The sequence below is a fragment of the Emys orbicularis genome, chromosome 9 (assembly GCF_028017835.1).
Source record: "Emys orbicularis isolate rEmyOrb1 chromosome 9, rEmyOrb1.hap1, whole genome shotgun sequence".
Lineage (NCBI taxonomy): Eukaryota > Metazoa > Chordata > Testudines > Emydidae > Emys > Emys orbicularis.
Window position 1 is genome coordinate 102,412,977 of NC_088691.1, and position 18,584 is coordinate 102,431,560.

Below are 18,584 nucleotides of genomic sequence, written 5' to 3' on the forward strand. Positions count from 1 at the left end.
GGCGTCCGTCCTGCCGGGCGACACCAAGCAGCCACGGGATGGAGCCTGGCCCGCCCGGGCGGGCAGCAGCTCCTGTGGTGCCCCCTGAGGGGCCCAGCTGTCGGGTTACAAAAGGGGGATCCCCGAGAGCTCGTGCTGAGGCTGTGAACCCCTCGGGGTTGCCGCGCCAGCGCAGGGGAGGCACTGGGGAAAGGGGGCGGCCTACTTCTGCCTGGCGGCGCTGGCGGGGTCCAGCAGGTGGCAGCTGGCCTGCTCCAGGTTCCAGTCGAACATCTCCAGGACCCTGTGGCACTCCCCCCTGGTCTTCAGGCCCAGGCAGAAAAGCTGCTCCACCTGCAAACCACAGGGCACAGAGGGTGAGTGGGGGGCGCCCCGGGCAGCGGGAGGGGTAGGGACGATGTCCACGCAGAATCCCGCCATCCCCCAGGAGCTGTGCCAGCCTGGCCCATGCGTAGAGTGGGGCGGGGTGGGCTCCCCCGTGGTTCTTCATCCCCCCAATGGGATGATAGGCAGACACGGTGCCAGTGTGGGGGCAGTGGCACAGGGCTGTGCTGACTGTACCCGGGTCAGATGGGAGGGCGCACATGCCCAGCTCTGCTCCTGGGCCCTCTGGCATTGAGCGCCCCGCCCCCCAAGGGATCAGGCCACCCCCAGCAGGTGGCGCTCCAGGCTCGGTGCAGTCACACAAGCCAGGGCTCAGGTCCTGCCGCCCCTCCAAAACCCACGGCCCGTCCCTGCAGGCAGGGCACCGGCTGCTGCGGTGCCAGCCCGGGCCAGAGGACAGCGGTGCACTGCTCCGGACACGGCCTGCGGGGTGGAGGAAGAGGGGGTCCCAGGGCCGCTATCCAGCCCGGCCCCTGCCCGGTACCTTCAGATACTGGATGGCCCGCTGGACGTTCCAGCCGTGGTTCTGCAGGGCAGCCTGGCACTCCTCGGTGGTCACGCCGTGCACCATCTCCTGCACCTGTGGAGACGCACCCCGTGAGCGCTTGCTCCGGACAGGCTGGCACTGCCAGGGGGCTGGAAGGTAGCCGAGGGCTCGCAGGCCATTGAGTGGCGGGGAGCTGGGAGCTCTGCTGGGCCCCACTGAACAGCCTGAGAGCAGCACGCCGAAGGCAGGGCGGGGGCAGGACTCCGGGCGGGCGAGTGGGCAGGCTGTCCTTGGGCAGCTCATTCCCCTCTGCACACGGGGCCAAGGAAGGGGCTGGTTTCATAGGGCCAGTGCAGGGACGCGGCTGGCGTAGCTGCCTCTGGGCTCCCCAGGCGTTTCAGCAGCACCCAAAGGCCACGTTACGGGCGTCAGTAAGGGGGTGTCTGGGCCCCAGCAGCGGTGGCAATGCAGCTCGGCGTCAGGGAGCTCCTTTCACTGTTTGGGACCATCAGCCACCCTCACGCCCCCGCTGGGAGGCAGCTTCACATCAGCCCCACTTACAGATGGGGACACTGAGGCACACGGGGGCGGGAGAGACAGTGACTTGTCCATGGTGACGGTGTTAGGAAGAGAACCCAGGAGTCCTGAGCCCCGCCACCTGCAATGGCTGCTGGCTGCCCCCTTTCTAGCACAACATCCCCTGCAGCCTGTGGCTCCCCCCAGATCTCCCCCGGCCCTGTTGGGCAGGCTGCTCTGTGGGGCCCAGCAGCGAGAGGCTGTAATCTCACACTGGGACTGTAGGTGGCGCCCCAGGACTTCAAGGTCAGAGGACTGGGCCCCGCTCCAGACGGCTGCTGTGGCACTCGCCAGAGACAGGGCCTGGCTTTGGGGCTCCAGCAGGGGAAAGGGGGTCACTCCTCCCCCCCGTGAGCCGCAGGGCTTGGGGAGGGAAGTGCCCGAGTTGTCCCACCCCTGGCCCCGGCAGTCTGCTCCCCAACATGCCGTCCGGTGCTGGTGCAGATCTCCTGCTCTTCGGCCGAACGGCTGCTGGCCACGGACGGCTCCCCCCTCATACCTCCGGGGCACAAACAGGGAAACGAGGTGCAGAGAGGGGGAGACAGGCAGTAGCGCCCTCTCTCTTGGTGCTCGGGGCAGCCCTGGGGCTGGTGCCCTGTGGGGCCAGGGACCTGCAGTGCCAATGCCGTCACACCAGCTGCTCCCAGGCAGGGTGACCTCCCCCTGCCCCGGATGCTACTTGCTAGTGACTGCGCTTCGCTGGGCAGAGGCAGCCGCGCAGCCAGCCCTGGCATCGGCGGGCAGCCAGCCAGAGCTGAGCCCACGGGTGCCCTTGACGTGACTGTCAGGCCCGGCGTGCCGGGGTAGGGGTCGGTGTCTGCCCCACCAGTGCACACGAGTGGCATGGGAGCGCGGGTGGCAAGGGAGTCACGCGGGTCCAACCAAGCAGGATCAGTCCCAGAGAGTCTGGTGCCGGGCACAGCGCACAGGAGCGGGGCAGGCTGGCTCTGACATTAGCGCTGGCGAAAGGGCTGGAGCCTGCAGCCCACTGAGTGGGTAGGGCACAGGCATCTCACCCCACGCTGCCCCACAGCCGGGCACCCACCTGGTGCACCATGCTGCGCGGAAGCTGCGCGGGGTTCCCCCCTCTGAGGGGCTCGGTCCGCTCGCACCCAATTCATTCGCCTGCTGCCTCTAGGAGAGGGGCCTGGGGAGTAGGGAAACTGAGGCACGGCGAAGGGCTGGGATGCGTCCCAGGTGAGGCACAGCCCTGCTCTCCCAGGCTGAGCAGCGTCAGCTTCCTGCCCTGGCCCCTGGGATCTCCCCCAGCTGCGAACCCTGCTGGGCAGGGACGGCCTCGTCTCACACTAGAGCTGGTGCAGCGCTGCGGCAGCTCCCCATGCGGCTGGGGGCAAGGCCCTGCTGTCGCTCCCGGGCTGGGCCCCGAGCTGGCCCCACCCCTACACTGGCTGGCCCAGCCCCCTTCGCCAATCGCCCCGCGAGGAGCCACTCACCAGTTGCACTTTCTCGGCGGCCCGGCAGCCGTCGCTGCTGCTGTCGTAGATGATGTTCTGGACACTGCAGGAGGCCCTGAGCACCCCCCGGGGGCCGGGGTTGCTGTTGTTGGCCGAGCAGTTGGGCTGCTGCACCATGGGGCGGACGGTGGCGGTGCTGACCATGCGGGGCGCTGGCTCCTCAGGGCTCCGGGCTTCCTTGAAGAACTTCTCGTACTTGTGCAGGTAGGCCGGGGGCTCGGGCAGCAGGTAGTAGTGGGTGTTGCTCACCTTCCGGCCGTCCTTGACAATGGGCAGGATGCAGGGGCCCCTGGCGCTGTCCTTGTCCTGCGCCAGGATGACCTTGGGCGTGGCGTACTTGGGGTCCGAGGCGAAGCTCTGCGTGGTGGGCATGGCCTTGCCCGGGGAGGTGGAGAGGGAGGCGGCCAGGGCCAAGGGGGAGCAGAGGCTGGCCCTTTGCTGCGGGGAGCCCACCTGCAGAGCCATGGGGCTGGGAGTCCTGGAGGTGGGCTGGGATAAGGGGTCGCGGGGCGGGATCTGGGGTGGCCGGTCCTCCTCGCCCCCTGAGGCCGGGGACAGCTCCCCCGACCAGCACCCGGGCTCGTTCCTCCGCAGGGGCCGGGGCGGGATGGGCACGCGGGGCGGGATCTGCGGCTTGTCCTCGCCGGGGCCGGGCGCGGGGCTCCGGGGCACGTGCAGCCGCTTCATGCACTCCTGCTGCAGCTCCTGGAAGATCTCGGTGGTCTGCGCCAGGCTGGGCTGCTTGGCCCCGTGGGGCGGCAGGAAGAGGTTGTCCTCCAGCGGCGCCGCCTTCTCGTCCTCGTCCCAGGCCGGCCGCCCCACCAGCCCCTCCACGCTGTTTATGGAGCACACCTCGAAGTCGGCCTCGTCCTGCGCCACGTCGTCGTAGGCCGGTGGCGGGGGCAGAGGCCGAGCGTCCCAGTCCACCACCGGGGTGGGGTGGAGGGGCCGGGGCAGTGCCCGTGTGGGGCTCTGGGGGGGCGTCTTGTCCAGCAGGGAGAAAGCCTCCATGGCCAGCCTGGCGAGGGAGGGGGCACCCAGCTCCCCGACCGGCGAGGGGGTGGCGGGGGGCGGCTCGTCCCCAAAGTCAATCAGTGGCGCCTCGCCACAGGAGGGACCCCCACCCTTGGCCCGGCTCAGCTGCCGCTCGCCCACCTTGGTGCCCGACACCCAGGCCGACGGCTTCACCAGCTTCAGCCCCTTCGGGGGGCCCGGCTTCCTCAGGCACAGCCGCTTGAGGCCTGTGGAGAGGGAGTCGTCCTCGCTGACGGGGTCGTAGGAGGGCTCTGGAACACAGGGAGGGGGAGTTCTCAGCACCGCAGGGCGCCCATGGGCCAGGCACCGACGGGGTGACTCCCGCACCTGCCTGGCATGGGAACAGGCCCTGCTGAGGGCCCCTTCCCCAGGCAGTACTGCGCCCAGCCTGGAGCCCCGGTGGGACGAGGGGCGCAGAACTCCGGGCCCCTCCCCAACTGGATCCATACTGCGGGAGGAGGAGACGGTGCTGCCCCCGGCGTGGGGCTTTTGGGGCAAATACAGGGCAGTTCAGCATGTGCCTGTGAGGGGCTGAAAGTCCTGACCCACAGCCTCCTGCCATCCCAGCCGTGGGCTCCCCAAACCCAGCTCTGCCAGCGCCCCTCAGTCCGGACCCACAGCCCCTGCTAGCCCAGCCCTGGGCTCCCCAAACCCATCTCTGCCAGTGCCCCTCAGTCCGGACCCACAGCCCCTGCTAGCCCAGCCCTGGGCTCCCCAAACCCCTCTCTGCCAGTGCCCCTCAGTCCGGACCCACAGCCCCTGCTAGCCCAGCCCTGGGCTCCCCAAACCCAGCTCTGCCAGCGCCCCTCAGGCCTGACCCACAGCCCCTGCTAGCCCAGCCCTGAGCCCCTCCTGAGCACAGGCTTAGAATCACAGAATCATAGAAGATTGGGGTTAGAAGAGACCTCAGGAGGTCATCTTGTCCAACCCCCTGCTCAAGGCAGGACCAATCCCCAACTAAATCATCCCAGCCAGGGCTTTGTCAAGCCTGACCTTAAAAACCTCTAAGGAAGGAGATTCCACCACCTCCCTAGGTAACCCATTCCAGTGCTTCACCACCCTCCTAGTGAAATAGTGTTTCCTAATATCCAACCTAGACCTCACCCACTGCAACTTGAGACCATTACTCCTTGTTCTGTCATCTGCCACCACTGAGAACAGCCGAGCTCCATCCTCTTTGGAACCCCCCGTTCAGGTAGTTGAAGGCAGCTATCAAATCCCCCCTCGCTCTTCTCTTCTGCAGACTAAATAACCCCAGTTCCCTCAGTCTCTCCTCATAAGTCATGTGCCCCAGCCCCCTAATAATTTTCGTTGCCCTCCGCTGGACTCTCCCCAATTTGTCCACATCACTTCTGTAGTGGGGGGACCAAAACTAATACTCCAGATGAGGCATCACCAGTGCCGAATAGAGGGGAATAATCACTTCCCTTGATCTGCTGGCAATGCTCCTACTAATGCAGCCCAATATGCCGTTAGCCTTCTTGGCAACGAGGGCACACTGCTGACTCATATCCAGCTTCTCGCCCACTGTAACCCCTAGGTCCTTTTCTGCAGAACTGCCGCTTAGCCAGTCGGTCCCCAGCCTGTAGCAGTGCATGGGATTCTTCTGTCCTAAGTGCAGGACTCTGCACTTGTCCTTGTTGAACCTCATCAGATTTCTTTTGGCCCAATCCTCCAATTTGTCTAGGTCACTCTGGACCCTATCCCTACCCTCCACCATATCTACCGCTCCCCCCAGCTTAGTGTCATCTGCGAACTTGCTGAGGGTGCAATCCATCCCATCGTCCAGATCATTAATGAAGATGTTGAACAAAACTGACCCCTGGGGCACTCTGCTTGATACCGGCTGCCAACTAGACATCGAGCCGTTGATCACTCCCCATTGAGCCCGACAATCTAGCCAGCTTTCTATCCACCTCATAGTCTATTCATCCAATCCATACTTTTTAAATTTGCTGGCAAGAATACTGTGGGAGACCGTATCAAAAGCTTTGCTAAAGTCAAGATATATCACGTCCACCGCTTTCCCCATATCCACAGAGACAGTGATCTCATCATCGAAGGCAATCAGGTTGGTCAGGCATGACTTGCCCGTGGTGAATCCACGTTGACTGCTCCTGATCACTTTCCCGAGCACAGGCTTCCCGGATGACAGGCGTGTGAAACTGAGAAGCAGCCACTGGGGCTTAGGAAGGGAAGCCACCGAAATTCAATGTTCACTCCTGACCCACACAGGATCTGAACCCAGGACCACCATGTATTCACCCCCTACCTTGCCCTCCCCAGTCTCTCTGTTTAAGCTTTGCCTGGACCAGGTGTCCCCGAGCTTTGCCCTAGAGGTCTAGGTCTGGGGTCGGAGCTCACTGCATGCATCCAACACCCCATGCATTGGACTCTGCTCCTCGGGGGCACACCCCTGGAGGTGCCAGCTCTCACCGCAGACCCTGCCCGCCCAGCGGCCTCCCGCCTACTCTACCTGCCTCCCGCCCAGCCCAGAGGTTAGTACATGCAGTAGAGTCCAGGCCAGTGAGAGCCACGGGGCAGGGGGCGTTCGGAGTCGCCAGCGGGTTGGAAGCAGAGAGGGGCCTGAGTCACTGAGCCGAGGGCTGGTCCCACGGAGAGCCCAGGTGCGTGTGCCAGTCGGGTGTGTCTGGTGGTGGGAGAGACCGGGGAATCCACCAGTCTCTGCCGCGGCCGGCCAGCTCAGCCGAGAGACCGAATGGTGCAGGGAGTGTGGACTCACCTCTGCCCCCTAGAGGGGAGCAGGGCTGGAGCACCCTGAGCAGGGCCATGCGGGGAACCTGGCACTGCCCGCGCTCTAAGTGCCCTCGCTGCTGCTCACACAGGGCGTGTGCATGTCTGTGTCTATGCGCCGTTGGCACTGGCGTCTCGGTGCCGGGAGCCAGCAGCTCCCAGGCCAGGAAGCGCCCCGCACGCCCCCATACCTGGCAGAGAGGAGTGAGGAGAGAAGAGAGAGGAGAGGAGCAGAGAACGGCCCGACTTACTCGTAAGGAGGATCGCCGGCTGCGGTGGCCGAGGCGGTGGATCCCCTGCAGGAGAAGAGAGAGGCCCCAGAGGAGAGAGGAGGGGTTAGCTGGCAGAGCGCAGAGGCAGAGAAGCCAGAGGAAGCAGGGAGGCAGCTGGTTCAGTAACGGAGCAGGTAGCAGCAGCACAGCCTGGCCGGAGATCCGGCTGGAACAGCTAACGCTGGGTTTCTCCGATGTGGCCCCTGAGTTTGGATGCTCCACTGGAGCCAGCCGGGCTGGAGCCCTCAGCTCCACCTGGGTCACTGGGAGCGGCGGGCATGGGGCACTGCAGAGAGTCAGGGCCAAGCGGTCTCCAGCTGGGCACCCAAAACTCAGGCAAATTTTCAAGGGTGCCCAAGCATTTGAAGCCCGTCACAGAACAAGCCCGACATGGCAGGTGTGTGCCTAGGGCCTCCCTCCTGGGATCCTCAGGGCTCCAGCACCACCTGAACACCACAGGAAGGAGAAACCCGCTCCAGGGTGGCAGCTGGGCTCTGCAAAGCCGCTCGACAGTTTAGGACAGGAAGCAGAGGCCTGGGTCCTGCTGGAAGTGCAGGAGATCTGGGGCGGCCGTGCGGCGGGAGGTGCTCTGCCGCCGGCCAGGGCTGGGGGCTGGCACTCGACCAGCTCCGCGAAGCAGCCGCAGTGGAACCATGGAGCCGGTCGAGCGCCGGGGAAAGGCTCCCTTGACAGAAGGGCGGAAGGTCTAAGGCCGGCAGGAGCGACACGCCCACTTCGCTGGGCACGCTCGTCCCTGCACCCACGCTCTCCTCCTGGCACCACGTGGCCTGGGAGCCCAGCCAGGGGCCACCTGGCACCCCACTGCAGCTGCCCTCCCCAAGGGGAATGAGCGGCCTGTGGAGACTACAGGTCCCAGCAGGCAAGTGCTGGGGATGGCAGGCGCCAGGGTCCCAAGGAGCATTGCATGCTGGGACTCGTAGTTTGAGGTCCAGGACTGTTGCAGGCCATGCGGCATGGGCTGTAGGCATGCCTGCCTGGGCAGCGCCCCGCAGCAGGATGGCAACGTGGCTTACTTTTCGCCCGGCTCGGGAGCTGGGTGGGTCTGGCTGCGTTCAGGCCCACGCCTAGCACGTCGGGAGGGTCCATGGGGTTTCCCAGGTACAGCCTGTGGAGAGAGAACACACAGGACGGTCAGCAGCACGCCCCACGCCCGGGGCTCACCCCCCCGGTGCTGTGGGGAGCCTGGCCCTTGGGCACTCCTGGCACCTGGCCACATGCCGCTGCCCCTCTCAGGCGAGAGTCCAGTCCCATCCCCTCGGCTCAGGGGCCTGGTGGCTGAAAGGCGCAGCCCCATCTGCAGGGCCCCCGAGGGCGGGAGAGCCAAGTGGTAGGGCCAGGGGGGCTGCTCGGATCTCCCCTGGGCTGGCCCCAGAGACTAGCATAGCCTGCTAACCCCTCCCGGCCGAGGAGCCCCCGTTTTGCCGCCCCTTCCACTCCCAGGTACTGACCGTGGCTGGCCCTCAGCACTGCCAATCCGCAGCAGCTGGCAGCCCCCACCCATGGGGCAGGGCCAGATTCTCACCCCTGGGAACAGGTGGGGGGGGGCGCTAAGGGATGTGGCCATGGTCAGACAGGGTGTCAGTGGCAGAGCAGGGGATCGACGTGGGGTCCCCAGAATCCCAGCCTCGTGCCGTAACCATGGGCCACCCGGCATCTCCCTGGCCTTGGTGCGTGTGTGCCCGGGGGACCATACACTCAGCTCCCATGACAGCCAAGGTCTCCAATATCCAGCTCCCACAGGCTGCGACCCCTGGCAGCTCTGAGGATTTCACACTCCCCTGACCCCACTCAGACCATCTCCAGAGCCCCTCCCCCAGCTCCATCCCCACGTGCTGGCTGGACTGGGCCGGGCCCCCAGGAGCAGCCAAGGGCCAGGGCACAGGGCAAGGCCAGGGCCAGTGCCCAGAGATGGCAGTGCCAGGGCTGGGCTCTCCCTGGGTGAGCTGTGCCAAGCAGGGTGTGGTGGGAAAGTGCCAGGCGAGTGAGAGGGAGGGATCCGGAGGCCTGGGCGTAGGTTCCCTCTCCCTGGGTACGTGCTGGCCTGGACGCCACAGCCCCATGCTTCGCACCTGGGCAGGGCAGTGCAGGCCTCCTGCTGGGCAGGTCGTGGGAAAGGCTTGGGGGAGATGCAGAGGGTGATAAAGATAAGCAGCAGGGCAGGGAGCTTAGTGCCAGAGCGCAGCCAGGCAGGGGTTGGGTATGGGGCACTGGCAGAGCTGTGTATAGGAGCCCAGGGCTGGGCTAGCAGGGGCTGCGGGTCGGGATTGGGGGGCACTACAGAGCTGTGTACAGGTGCCCAGGGCTGGGCTAGCAGGGGGCTGTGAGTCGGTATTGGGGGGCACTGGCAGAGCTGTGTACAGGGGCCCAGGGCTGGCCTAGCAGGGGGCTGTTCAAGGAGGAGTTCAAGCCAACGTTAGGCATCCCAGCCGGGGCGGGGGCAGAGGCTGCTTTGTGGGGACTTGGACCTAATTCTACAGCCACCTCCTGCTGCTCCAGGCCGTCTCAGCCTCTGCGGGCGCCGGCTCGCTGAGCTGAGCTTTATCGCCAGTTTCTGCCCGCCCCGTCCCACTGAAGTTCTTGGCACTGTGCCTTGGTGGGAATGGGAACCAAGAGGCTAAAACTCTCCTGGCACGACCCCTGACACGTCTGACACCCAGAGAGCTGGACAAGCATGGGGGGGAAAACAGTACGTGCTTCTGACTTTAAACCCACTGTCCCGATTCCCCAAAAGGAGCTTATTTCTTAGAGCTCAACGGGATCTACAAAACACGCCCAGTTTGACCCCTGGTATTTGCATCGTTTCTCTGTCACACACGGGGATGTGGGGTTTTCCATGGACACACAGAATTCAAAAATGGCTGAACCAAAACTGAGCAAACCTCTCCCGGGAGCCGAGAGCAAGTGTGGGCCACGTCACGGATTTGGTTTGGAAATCTGTGAGCAACCACGAAAGGGAGGTTTTAACAGAAGCTGGAACTAACATGTATGCTATAAACATGCACAACCAACAGGGGGAAACTTCCCGCCTCACTGAAATGCAGCCACCTCTGGGATGCAGCGAGGCAGCTGTTTAACAGCTCAGAGCAACACATGGCAGTTTAGGGCCCACCCCATTAGAAGGGAAAGGGGTTCCTCAAAGATAGGCCTCCTGTAGTGCTCACACAGCGCTGTGACCCCAAACTCTCAGGCAAAGGGCCCAGGGGGCCAGGAGAGGTCTGCACCTTGGGCTGAACCCCCACCCAGGGATCAGCGCCTCCTGCTGCATTGCCAGCTCCTGCTGCCCCCTGCCCGAGGGCTGGCGTGCCCGAGCCCCTCCCAAAGCCCCAGCAGGGGTGAGGGCAGATCAGCCATGCCCACGAGCGCCCCGTTAGTACGAAGAGAGGGGGCAGAAGTTAGACTCCACAAGCTACGCGGTCCCCACGCAGCATGATTCCTGGCATCTCCCCCCACTCCCTGTGGGCTCCCCAGTAGCCTGCGCCCCTTCCGGGGGGCAAGGAGGGGAGGGTCACGGACAGGGTGGACCGGCCTGCAAACCAAACAGCCACACGGGCCCCCCACGTCCCCTCAGGCTCCGTGCCCACAGAGGGCAGGCGACCCGCGGCCCCCACCCCACCAGGCCCGTCCCTGCTCCCAGGGCCGCGGGGAGCAGAGAAGAGGCAGAGGAAAGCAGAGCAGAGGGACGTGGTTCTTACTCATCGATCTTATCAGGGAAGCCCCAGCAGTGCTGTGGGTTGGTGTCTCCATGGCCAGTGTGGATGAAGCTGTTTTTTAGCGGCTGGCTGATGTCGTGGGCCGACAGCCCTGCCACGGAGGTCACCGTGTTTCGCGGGAACTGCCCCACTTTAAGGGTCCTCTTATTCTGACCCCGCCACCAATAATTCTCAGCCCTAAGGAACAAAAAGGCCCTGGTTACTGACCCGAGAAAGCGTCCAGCCACGGCCAGCGCTGCCAAGTGAGACTCGGGCACCGCAGGGCCCTCCCAGCGCCGGCCAGGGTTGTCCCCGGTTTGCACACGGGGATAAGGGACTCGCCCAAGTTCACCCGGCCAGTCAGTAGCAGAATCCGGAGTCCTGTGTCCCAGGTCCCAGCTGGGACCAATGTGCCCCGCTCCCCTCTCGAGAGCCAGGAGCAGATCTGCACTTCCCCGCCCCTCAGGCTGTCACTGGCCCGAGCGGAATCACTGCACCCATTAGTGAAATGCAGCCACCTCTGGGGTGGAAGGTGGCAGCTGCTTAGCACGGCACAGCAACACTGCACTGGGGGATTTTGGGGAGCTGTGTACAATGCCCCAGGTGGGGTTTGCCCAGGACACTGGCCTGACGCCCGACGGCCCCAGGAATTGCTGTGGGATGGTCAATGGCCACCGCTGGCTGGGACCTCAGGTACCCATCAAATCGGAAAGAGGCACAAGCAGCAGCCCTAGGACCACACTGGGGCGCTGACTCTGAGGGGAGAAGGACCACAATGAACTGCCCCCACAGCGCCCCCCGCTGACCCTTCACCGCTCCCTGCAGGGCAGCACCCCTGCTGACCCCCCCCCCACTCCCCGCCATGCAGCACCCCCGCCGACCCCCCCCACCGCTCCCCGCAGCGCAGCGCCCCCCCCGACCCCCCCACCGCTCCCTGCCAATCCCCCCATTCCCCGCAGCGCAGCACCCCCGCCGACCCTTCACTGCTCCCCACAGCACAGCGCCCCCCGCAGACCCCTCCCCACCGCTCCCCGCAGCGCAGCGCCCCCACCGACCCCCCCCACCGCTCCCTGTCAATACCCCTACTCCCCGCAGCGCAGTGCCCCTGCCAACCCTTCACTGCTCCCCACAGCACAGCGCCCCCCGCAGACCCCTCCCCACTGCTCCCCGCAATGCAGCGCCCCCACTGACCCCCCACCGCTCCCCACCCTGCAGCACCCACGCCGACCCTCCCCACTGCTCCCCGCAGCACAGCACCCCCCACCGCTCCCCGCAATGCAGCACCCCCCGCCGACCCCCCCTCCACTCCCTGTAATGCAGCGCCGACGCCCCTTCACCACTCCCCGCAGCGCCCCCCGCTGACCCTCCCACTGCTCCCCGCAATGCAGCACCCCCGCCAACCCTTCACCGCTCCCCGCCAATCCCCCCACTCCCCGCAGCGCAGTGCCTCCTGCCAACCCTCCCACCACTCTCTGCAGCGCAGCACCCCCCGATGGCCCCCCACTCCCTGTCGACCCTCCCATCGCTCCGCACAGCACCCCCACCAACCCCCTACTGCTCCCCACAGTGCAGCGCCCCCTAGTGCCAGGCGGGGGTGCAGGGCTCAGCACCGACCAATGGAGTGTGCCCCCTACTGGGCCACCAACATCACCCCGTCCTCAGCAGCAGCCCCACAAGCCCCCGGAGGGCGAGTCATGGGGGGAGAACACAGACCCCCTTGTAAAGCTTTCGGGGGGGGGGGTATTATCAATGACAGGGATTGAAGCACCCCCCCACCCCCGCAGATCCCTGGGTCCCTCCCCTGGCTGCTGAGGGAGGAGGCGCCGGGATCCCCGCCCAGGCTGAGCCTTGGCGTTTCCTGGAACTACCTGTGACTCACTGCAGGCCCGGCTCAGCCCTTTTCCTGTTTACCTCCGAGCCGGGCAGGAGCCGGCGGCTGGCAGCCCTGCCTCCCGGCCCAGCCCCGGCTCCGCTCCGGGGCCCAGGATATTACTCAACGGCCGGACCCCTGAGCAAGCCGCCGGCACCAGCGCCTCCTCCCTCGCCTGCGGGAGCTGCACCCCAGCAGGACAGCCCTCCACCAGGGCCCCCATCGCTCTCCCCACTCCTTCTCCCCCTCCATCACCCCAGCCACCTCCGCTCCCCGCGGGGCCAGTGCCCCATGGCCAGGAGCCCACCCCTCTCCTCTGGCACCCCCCGCTGGGCCCATCTAGCGCCCCCCAGCCAGGACGCTGGGCCCAGCCCCGAGGGCGCAAAGTTCGCAGCCCTTCGTGTTTAATGCTAGGGGCCCGCACACTGGCCCGAGCAAAGGAGAGAACCTAACGGGCGTTAAGGTAGGTCCTGCTGTATTATTAACTTGGATTCTATTTCCCCATGTGGGCTCTGGCCAGGAGCAAATGGGTTTAACGTAGGTCCCACTGTATATACAGCCTTCCAGGGCTTGTGGGAACCATTTCCCTGAGGGATGGAGCAGGTCTGACAAAGGACACAACTCGTGTCATGCAGCTGGCTGCTGTTCTCCCCTTGGGGGCTCCCTTTGGCCCTACAGGCCAGCAGCTTCTGAGTTTCATATGGCCGAGAATCCCCAAGGAGAAGGTCAGTTATCCCACCAGTCACAGACAGGGAAACTGAGGCACAACTAGACCCCCCCCCCCAGCTTCGGGCAGGGAAGGCCGGCCCCACGCACACGGCCACAGGGAATCACGTTGCCAAGGCCGGTTGGGAGACGCCCTTGCAGCACAACCCCTAGGCAGCCGCCTTTCCCGCCCTGCCAGCCTCTGCCTGCCGCAGTGCTGGGCCATGTCCTGGCTCTCAGCCAGCCGGGTCCCCTCCCAGCCCCTCAGAGCGCGGCGGCAGATGGTGCACAAGCCACCCCCTTACCAAGCCCGTCGGGCCTGGCCCGAAGCTCCCACAACTGCAGTGGCAAAGCACGAACTCCGCCTGCTCGGGCTGGTGCTTTGGGAACAGGACGATGCCACAGGGCAGTACCACCTGCTGCCATCCGGGTTCCCGGATTCTCCACGGTCACTGTTCCGAACCACTGATGCCAACGGTCCCGTGGCAAAAGCAGCACTCAGCGACCGGCATTGCTTCCCTTCCCTCGTGTCACTACTTCACCCTTCCCACCGCCCAGCACGGCCCTCCCCTTTCACAGGGGAAACTGAGGCACGGGTGGGATGAGCAGCGTGCCTGCCACCTGCTCCCCGAGGGGTCACTGCACCGAGAACACAGACACTCGCCGTCCTGGTCCTGGGCTCTGTCCTCTAGCCCCCGCAGCCCCTTTCACAGCACACGCCAGGCCCCCGGCCAGTGCTCGCCTTAGCCCCCCTCAGACCCAGCGCAGCAGAACCCCAGCCCCAAGCCAGCAGGCAGTGGCCCCGGAGAGCCTGCCTTTCACCTCGGACGGGTCCGTCGGGTCTCCCGGGGAACGAGGCGTGCGCCGAACCGGCTCCTCGCTGCGGGCGGGCAGCCCAGCCAAGCCCCGCGCCGGGGCCAGGGTGCTCCCGGCGTGTGGCCCAGAGAGCGTCTGCCTGGAAGTGGTTGAACCCGGCAGCTGGAGCAGCTCAGCCCCGGCCCCAGACCATGATGCAATCGGGGCGGCGTGCACACACTGGTTCTGCATTAACTACACCCTCGCTCTGGCTCCGCTGACGAATCCCTCCCTGCAATTAAACTGCCAGCCCTCGTGCAAGAGTCATCGCCGGTCCCTAAAGACACACAGTCCTGCCTGATTCATCCCGTCTGCCGTGACGAACCGCACGGCCCCCGCAGCAGAGGCTGCTGCCCTCGGGAGAGCCGGGGCGGGGTGGGATCCCCCTCCTCGGGCTGGGAGAGGAGCAGGACGGGGGGCTGCAGGCTCGGATTCAGGGGTGCCTGCAGAGCTGGAGGGGAAAGCTGGCAGGATTCTGTGTCTACATCCCATGGGGTGTGTTCTAGACACACACACACGTGTTCCCGCACAAACACCCCCTGGGTGGGATACCACCAAACGCACCATGGGGCTCTGTAATTAGCCACGTTCCTGCACTCTGCCTGTCCTGGAGCAGGGCCCCCTGGACCCGCTGCCCCCCCATGCTGAGACCCTCTGCACCTGGTTCCGCTTCTACCATTGCAGAGCCCCCGGCCCCTCCACCAGCCCCCCAAACCCTTCGCTCGGTCCTGAGAGCTCAGCATTTCTGGAGAGTCTCCAAATGCCCTGTCCTCTCTCCAGCCCTCCGCTGGGGGCCACCTGGGAATGAAGGCCCGGGATGGGCAGCACCAGTTTCTCTGGCACGCCCAGAACTCTCAACCCCTGCCCCTTGTGCCAGCACGGGCACAGGGCAGCGTGGGGGCAGGACAGCAGCAAAGCAGATGGGAAGCAGGAGGCTCCTGGGATTTAAGAGATCCCAGCTCTATTCCGGTCACAATCACCACTATGTGCCTCAGTTTACCCACCCATAAGCCACCGATCCAGCGCACAGGGGGCTTGGGGCATCTGGGACCCTCCACGCTGGGGCTAAGGAAGGAGCAGCTGTTCTGTCCCCTTCCCGTCCCCGTTGCTCAGTTCTGGGAAGTCGTCCCAGATTAGCCCCGGCGTGACTTCCCGCTCCCGGCGGCTCAGATAACCGTGGGCAGCGGGACTGGCCGCGGGGGCGGGGGCGTGTGCGCCAAGGGCAGTGCTCCGGCGGCACACAAGGGAGGGCAAAGGCAAACTAACAAGTGCAGCGGCACCCAGGGAAGTGACTCACCCAGGGCTGCGGGGGATGGACAAAGGCAGAGCAGTGGCTCACAGCATATCACGGGCGGGAAAGGCACCTGGGCACCGAGGCTCCCTCTCCGGGCCCATCCTTTGGCCCCGCAGCCGAGGGACAAGCCCCGGAGACGGGCAGGGCCAGTTCCGACGGGACGGTGTCTGCCCTGGCACTGTGGGCACTCGCAGGGAGTGGGGTCGAGTGGTCGGAGCAGGGGCGCTGGGAGGCAGGACTCCTGGCTTCCAGTCCCAGCTCCGCCACTGACTCGCTGTGGGAACATATGCATAGCCCTTCCCCTCACTGGGCCTCAGTTTCCCCATTTGTGGCAGAGGGAGGATCCTCGCACTGGACCTCAGCCCCGACCTGCAGCCCCCTGCCCCCACAGCTCTGCCATTGCCCCTCCGCCCCGACCTGCAGCCCCCTGTCCCCCCAGCTCTGCCATTGCCCCTCAGCCCCCTGGGCTCCCCCCCAGCTCTGCCATCGCCCCTCAGCCCCGACCTACAGCCCCCTGTCTCCCTCAGCCCCCTGGGCTCCCCCACAGCTCTGCCATTGCCCCTCAGCCCCGACCTGCAACCCCCTGCCCCCTCCCAGCCCCCTGGGCTCCCCCACAGCTCTGCCATCGCCCCTCAGCCCCGACCCGCAGCCCCCTGCCCCTCCCCCAGGTTTGCCATCACCCCTCAGCCCCAACCCACAGCCCTCTGCCCCCCCCCCCCCCGCAGCTCTGCCATTGGCCCATTGCCCTTGAGCAGACACGGGCTGTCATGGCACCCGGCACAGCAGTCTGGGGACACACACAGCTGGGGGACTAGGTAGGGCTGCGTTCTCTGCGGGCACAGCCAGGGTCAGAAGCCAAGTCTGGCCACTGACAGGCCAGGACCCCCCCGTCCAACCTGGGCACTCAGCGCATGGAGGGAAGGGGGGGCTGAGGGGAGCGGGGTGAGGGGAGGGGCCGGCCGTGGAGCCGCCCCAGGGAATGGGGGCTGAGGGGAACGGGGTGGGGGGAGGGGCCGGCCGTGGAGCCGCCCCAGGGAAGGGGGGGCTGAGGGGAGCAGGGTGGGGGGACGGGCCGGCCGTGGAGCTGCCCCAGGGAATGGGGGCTGAGGGGAACGGGGTGGGGGGAGGGGCCGGCCGTGGAGCCGCCCCAGGGAAGGGGGGGCTGAGGGGAGCGAGGTGGGGGGACGCCGATACCTGCCCTCGATGACTGTGATGACGTCGTTCATCTGGATGTGCAGCTTCTCCGGCTCCTCCACGTCCTGCAGGGCCCTCATGTCCGTGGGCTGGGCCTGGGAAGGCAGAGAGCCGGTGAGGGTGAGGGCCGGCAGCGGCAGGCCCCCCCCAGAGCCGTCCACGCTACGGCCGGGCCTGACCCACCCCTTGGGTGAGAGCTCACAGCAGGAGCCTGGGCCCTTTGTGATAGGCCAGACACCCAGATCCAGAGTCCTGGGCCCCAAGTGGCCAGGCTGGCGACAGGCCAGGAAGCAGCCAACTCGCAGGAATGGAGCTAGCTGCCCCAGCCAGCCCGGAGCCACGCTGCACCCTCCCTGCCCCTGAGCACAGGCCACCCCTACGGCCAGAATCCCCCCCCCGGGGGGACAAGAGAGCTCCTAACTGCGACTCTGCAGCGGGGCCTGCCCCCTGCTCTCCCCACCAGGCCGCACTCCCCTCCTAGCGCCATGCTGAGCAGAGGAGGGGAAGTCTCCAGGCCAGAGGTGCCCCCGGTTGGGCACAGCACAGCTCCTTGCCAAAGGCCCACGGGGTGCTGGCCAGCGGCCAAGTCGAGTCTGTCCCCCACCAGAGCTGAGGCTGAAGGCTGGGTGGGGTGGGGAGGGCAGCGCAGCCTGGCCCCAGCGTCGATACGGAGACAACGGGTCCAGCATGCACCTCTCCCCTTCAGCCTGGCTGCTCCCCCGGGGGCACATCACTTCCCCCCCGCAGCTCTGCAGAGTGCAGGGGCCCGGCAGGGAGGGGCAGAGACGGGGGAGCTCCCGGGGCTCCTTCTGGCCGGCTCGGCCAGCACCTGCAGGCCCATGGGCCACAGTCTGCACCTAGGCCCAGAGCCTCCCGGGAAACCAACGGGGCTGGGCCCCGGAGTTCTGAGCAGCTTGGCCCGTATTTGGGCTCCCGCAGCGCTGGCCCCGACGGCTCCTCCGGGAAGGGTGGGATTTGCAGGGCCTCGGTGCCTGGCATACAGCTCTGGGGGTGACGCCTGGGCCGCATGGCACAGAGGGGCATGGACCCATGCACGCCTGGGCCAGCCGCCCTCCCACCCCGTGCCGCCTACCTCCAGCAGGAAGTCGCGCAGGGCCACGAAGGTGGGCCGGTCCTCGGGCTTGTGTGCCCAGCATTGCAGCATGACATTGTAGATGTCCTGCGGGCAGTCCTCGGGCCGCGGCAGCCGCTCGCCCTCCTTGTCAATCTTGTGGAGGATCTGCGGGCATGGAGGGCAGACGCCGCAGTCAGGCTCAGGCACGGGGGGGGGCGGGGGGCAGAGCAGAGGGGGCTCGGGCGGCCGTGGCAGGGGAGGTGCTGGGGCTGGACGGGATCACACCTGGGCACCCCGGGAGCAGCAGCAGAGGCGGGAGCGGAGACTGGCCAGGCGCAGGAGGAAGATTGCCCGACGGGGGTTTGGTTGAGGCGCTGGCAGAGCGGGGCGGGGCTCAGTCCTGCCCAGGAGAGGCCCGAGGGGGGCAGGGCCGGCGGGGTATTACATGGGGCCCGGCCCTCCCCGTCAGCAAGGAATCCTGCCGGGCGAGCCGCACGGATTAGCCGCGGGGCGGGACACAGGCTGGCTGGGTCAGGTGGGGGGCACAGAGTCCCCTTCCGGCGCGACCGACGGGCATCAAGCCGCCAGCGAAAGCAGGAATCAAATTGCCTGGCTTGAAGGGTGCCCCTGGGACAGGACAGGGCACGGGCATCTGGGAGTCGTACAGCCAGGGGCAGGCACCAGCCATCAGAATTGAGGGGCCATGGGCACCCTAACCACACCACTCCTCCCTGCACGGGGGCATCGGGGCCAATGTGCGTGCGCCCCAGCCTGGAGCCCCCGTTCGAACCCTGCCCTAGCTCCCAAGCCAAAATCCATCAGGCAGGTCTCAGCCCATTCCCATTTCAGGGATCTCTGATGAAGAAGGGCCAGGACTGGGCTAGCAGGGGGCTGCGGG

At 66.3% G+C, this 18,584-nt stretch overlaps 1 protein-coding gene across 1 annotated transcript in view; it reads right to left on the reverse strand.

Moving 5' to 3' along the window:
* Window positions 1–201: 201 nt before the first annotated feature.
* The window catches only part of TNK2 (tyrosine kinase non receptor 2), a 29,365-nt gene continuing 10,982 nt past the window's right edge, over window positions 202–18,584 (reverse strand). Inside the window, exons 8-15 of the mRNA XM_065410969.1 lie at window positions 17,705–17,851; window positions 16,612–16,706; window positions 10,697–10,891; window positions 8,018–8,109; window positions 6,903–7,007; window positions 2,902–4,208; window positions 869–964; window positions 202–333 (exon numbers count right to left, since the gene is read on the reverse strand). Coding sequence (XP_065267041.1) covers window positions 202–333; window positions 869–964; window positions 2,902–4,208; window positions 6,903–7,007; window positions 8,018–8,109; window positions 10,697–10,891; window positions 16,612–16,706; window positions 17,705–17,851 — 2,169 coding nt within the window. The remainder of the gene's footprint in view (window positions 334–868; window positions 965–2,901; window positions 4,209–6,902; window positions 7,008–8,017; window positions 8,110–10,696; window positions 10,892–16,611; window positions 16,707–17,704; window positions 17,852–18,584) is intronic.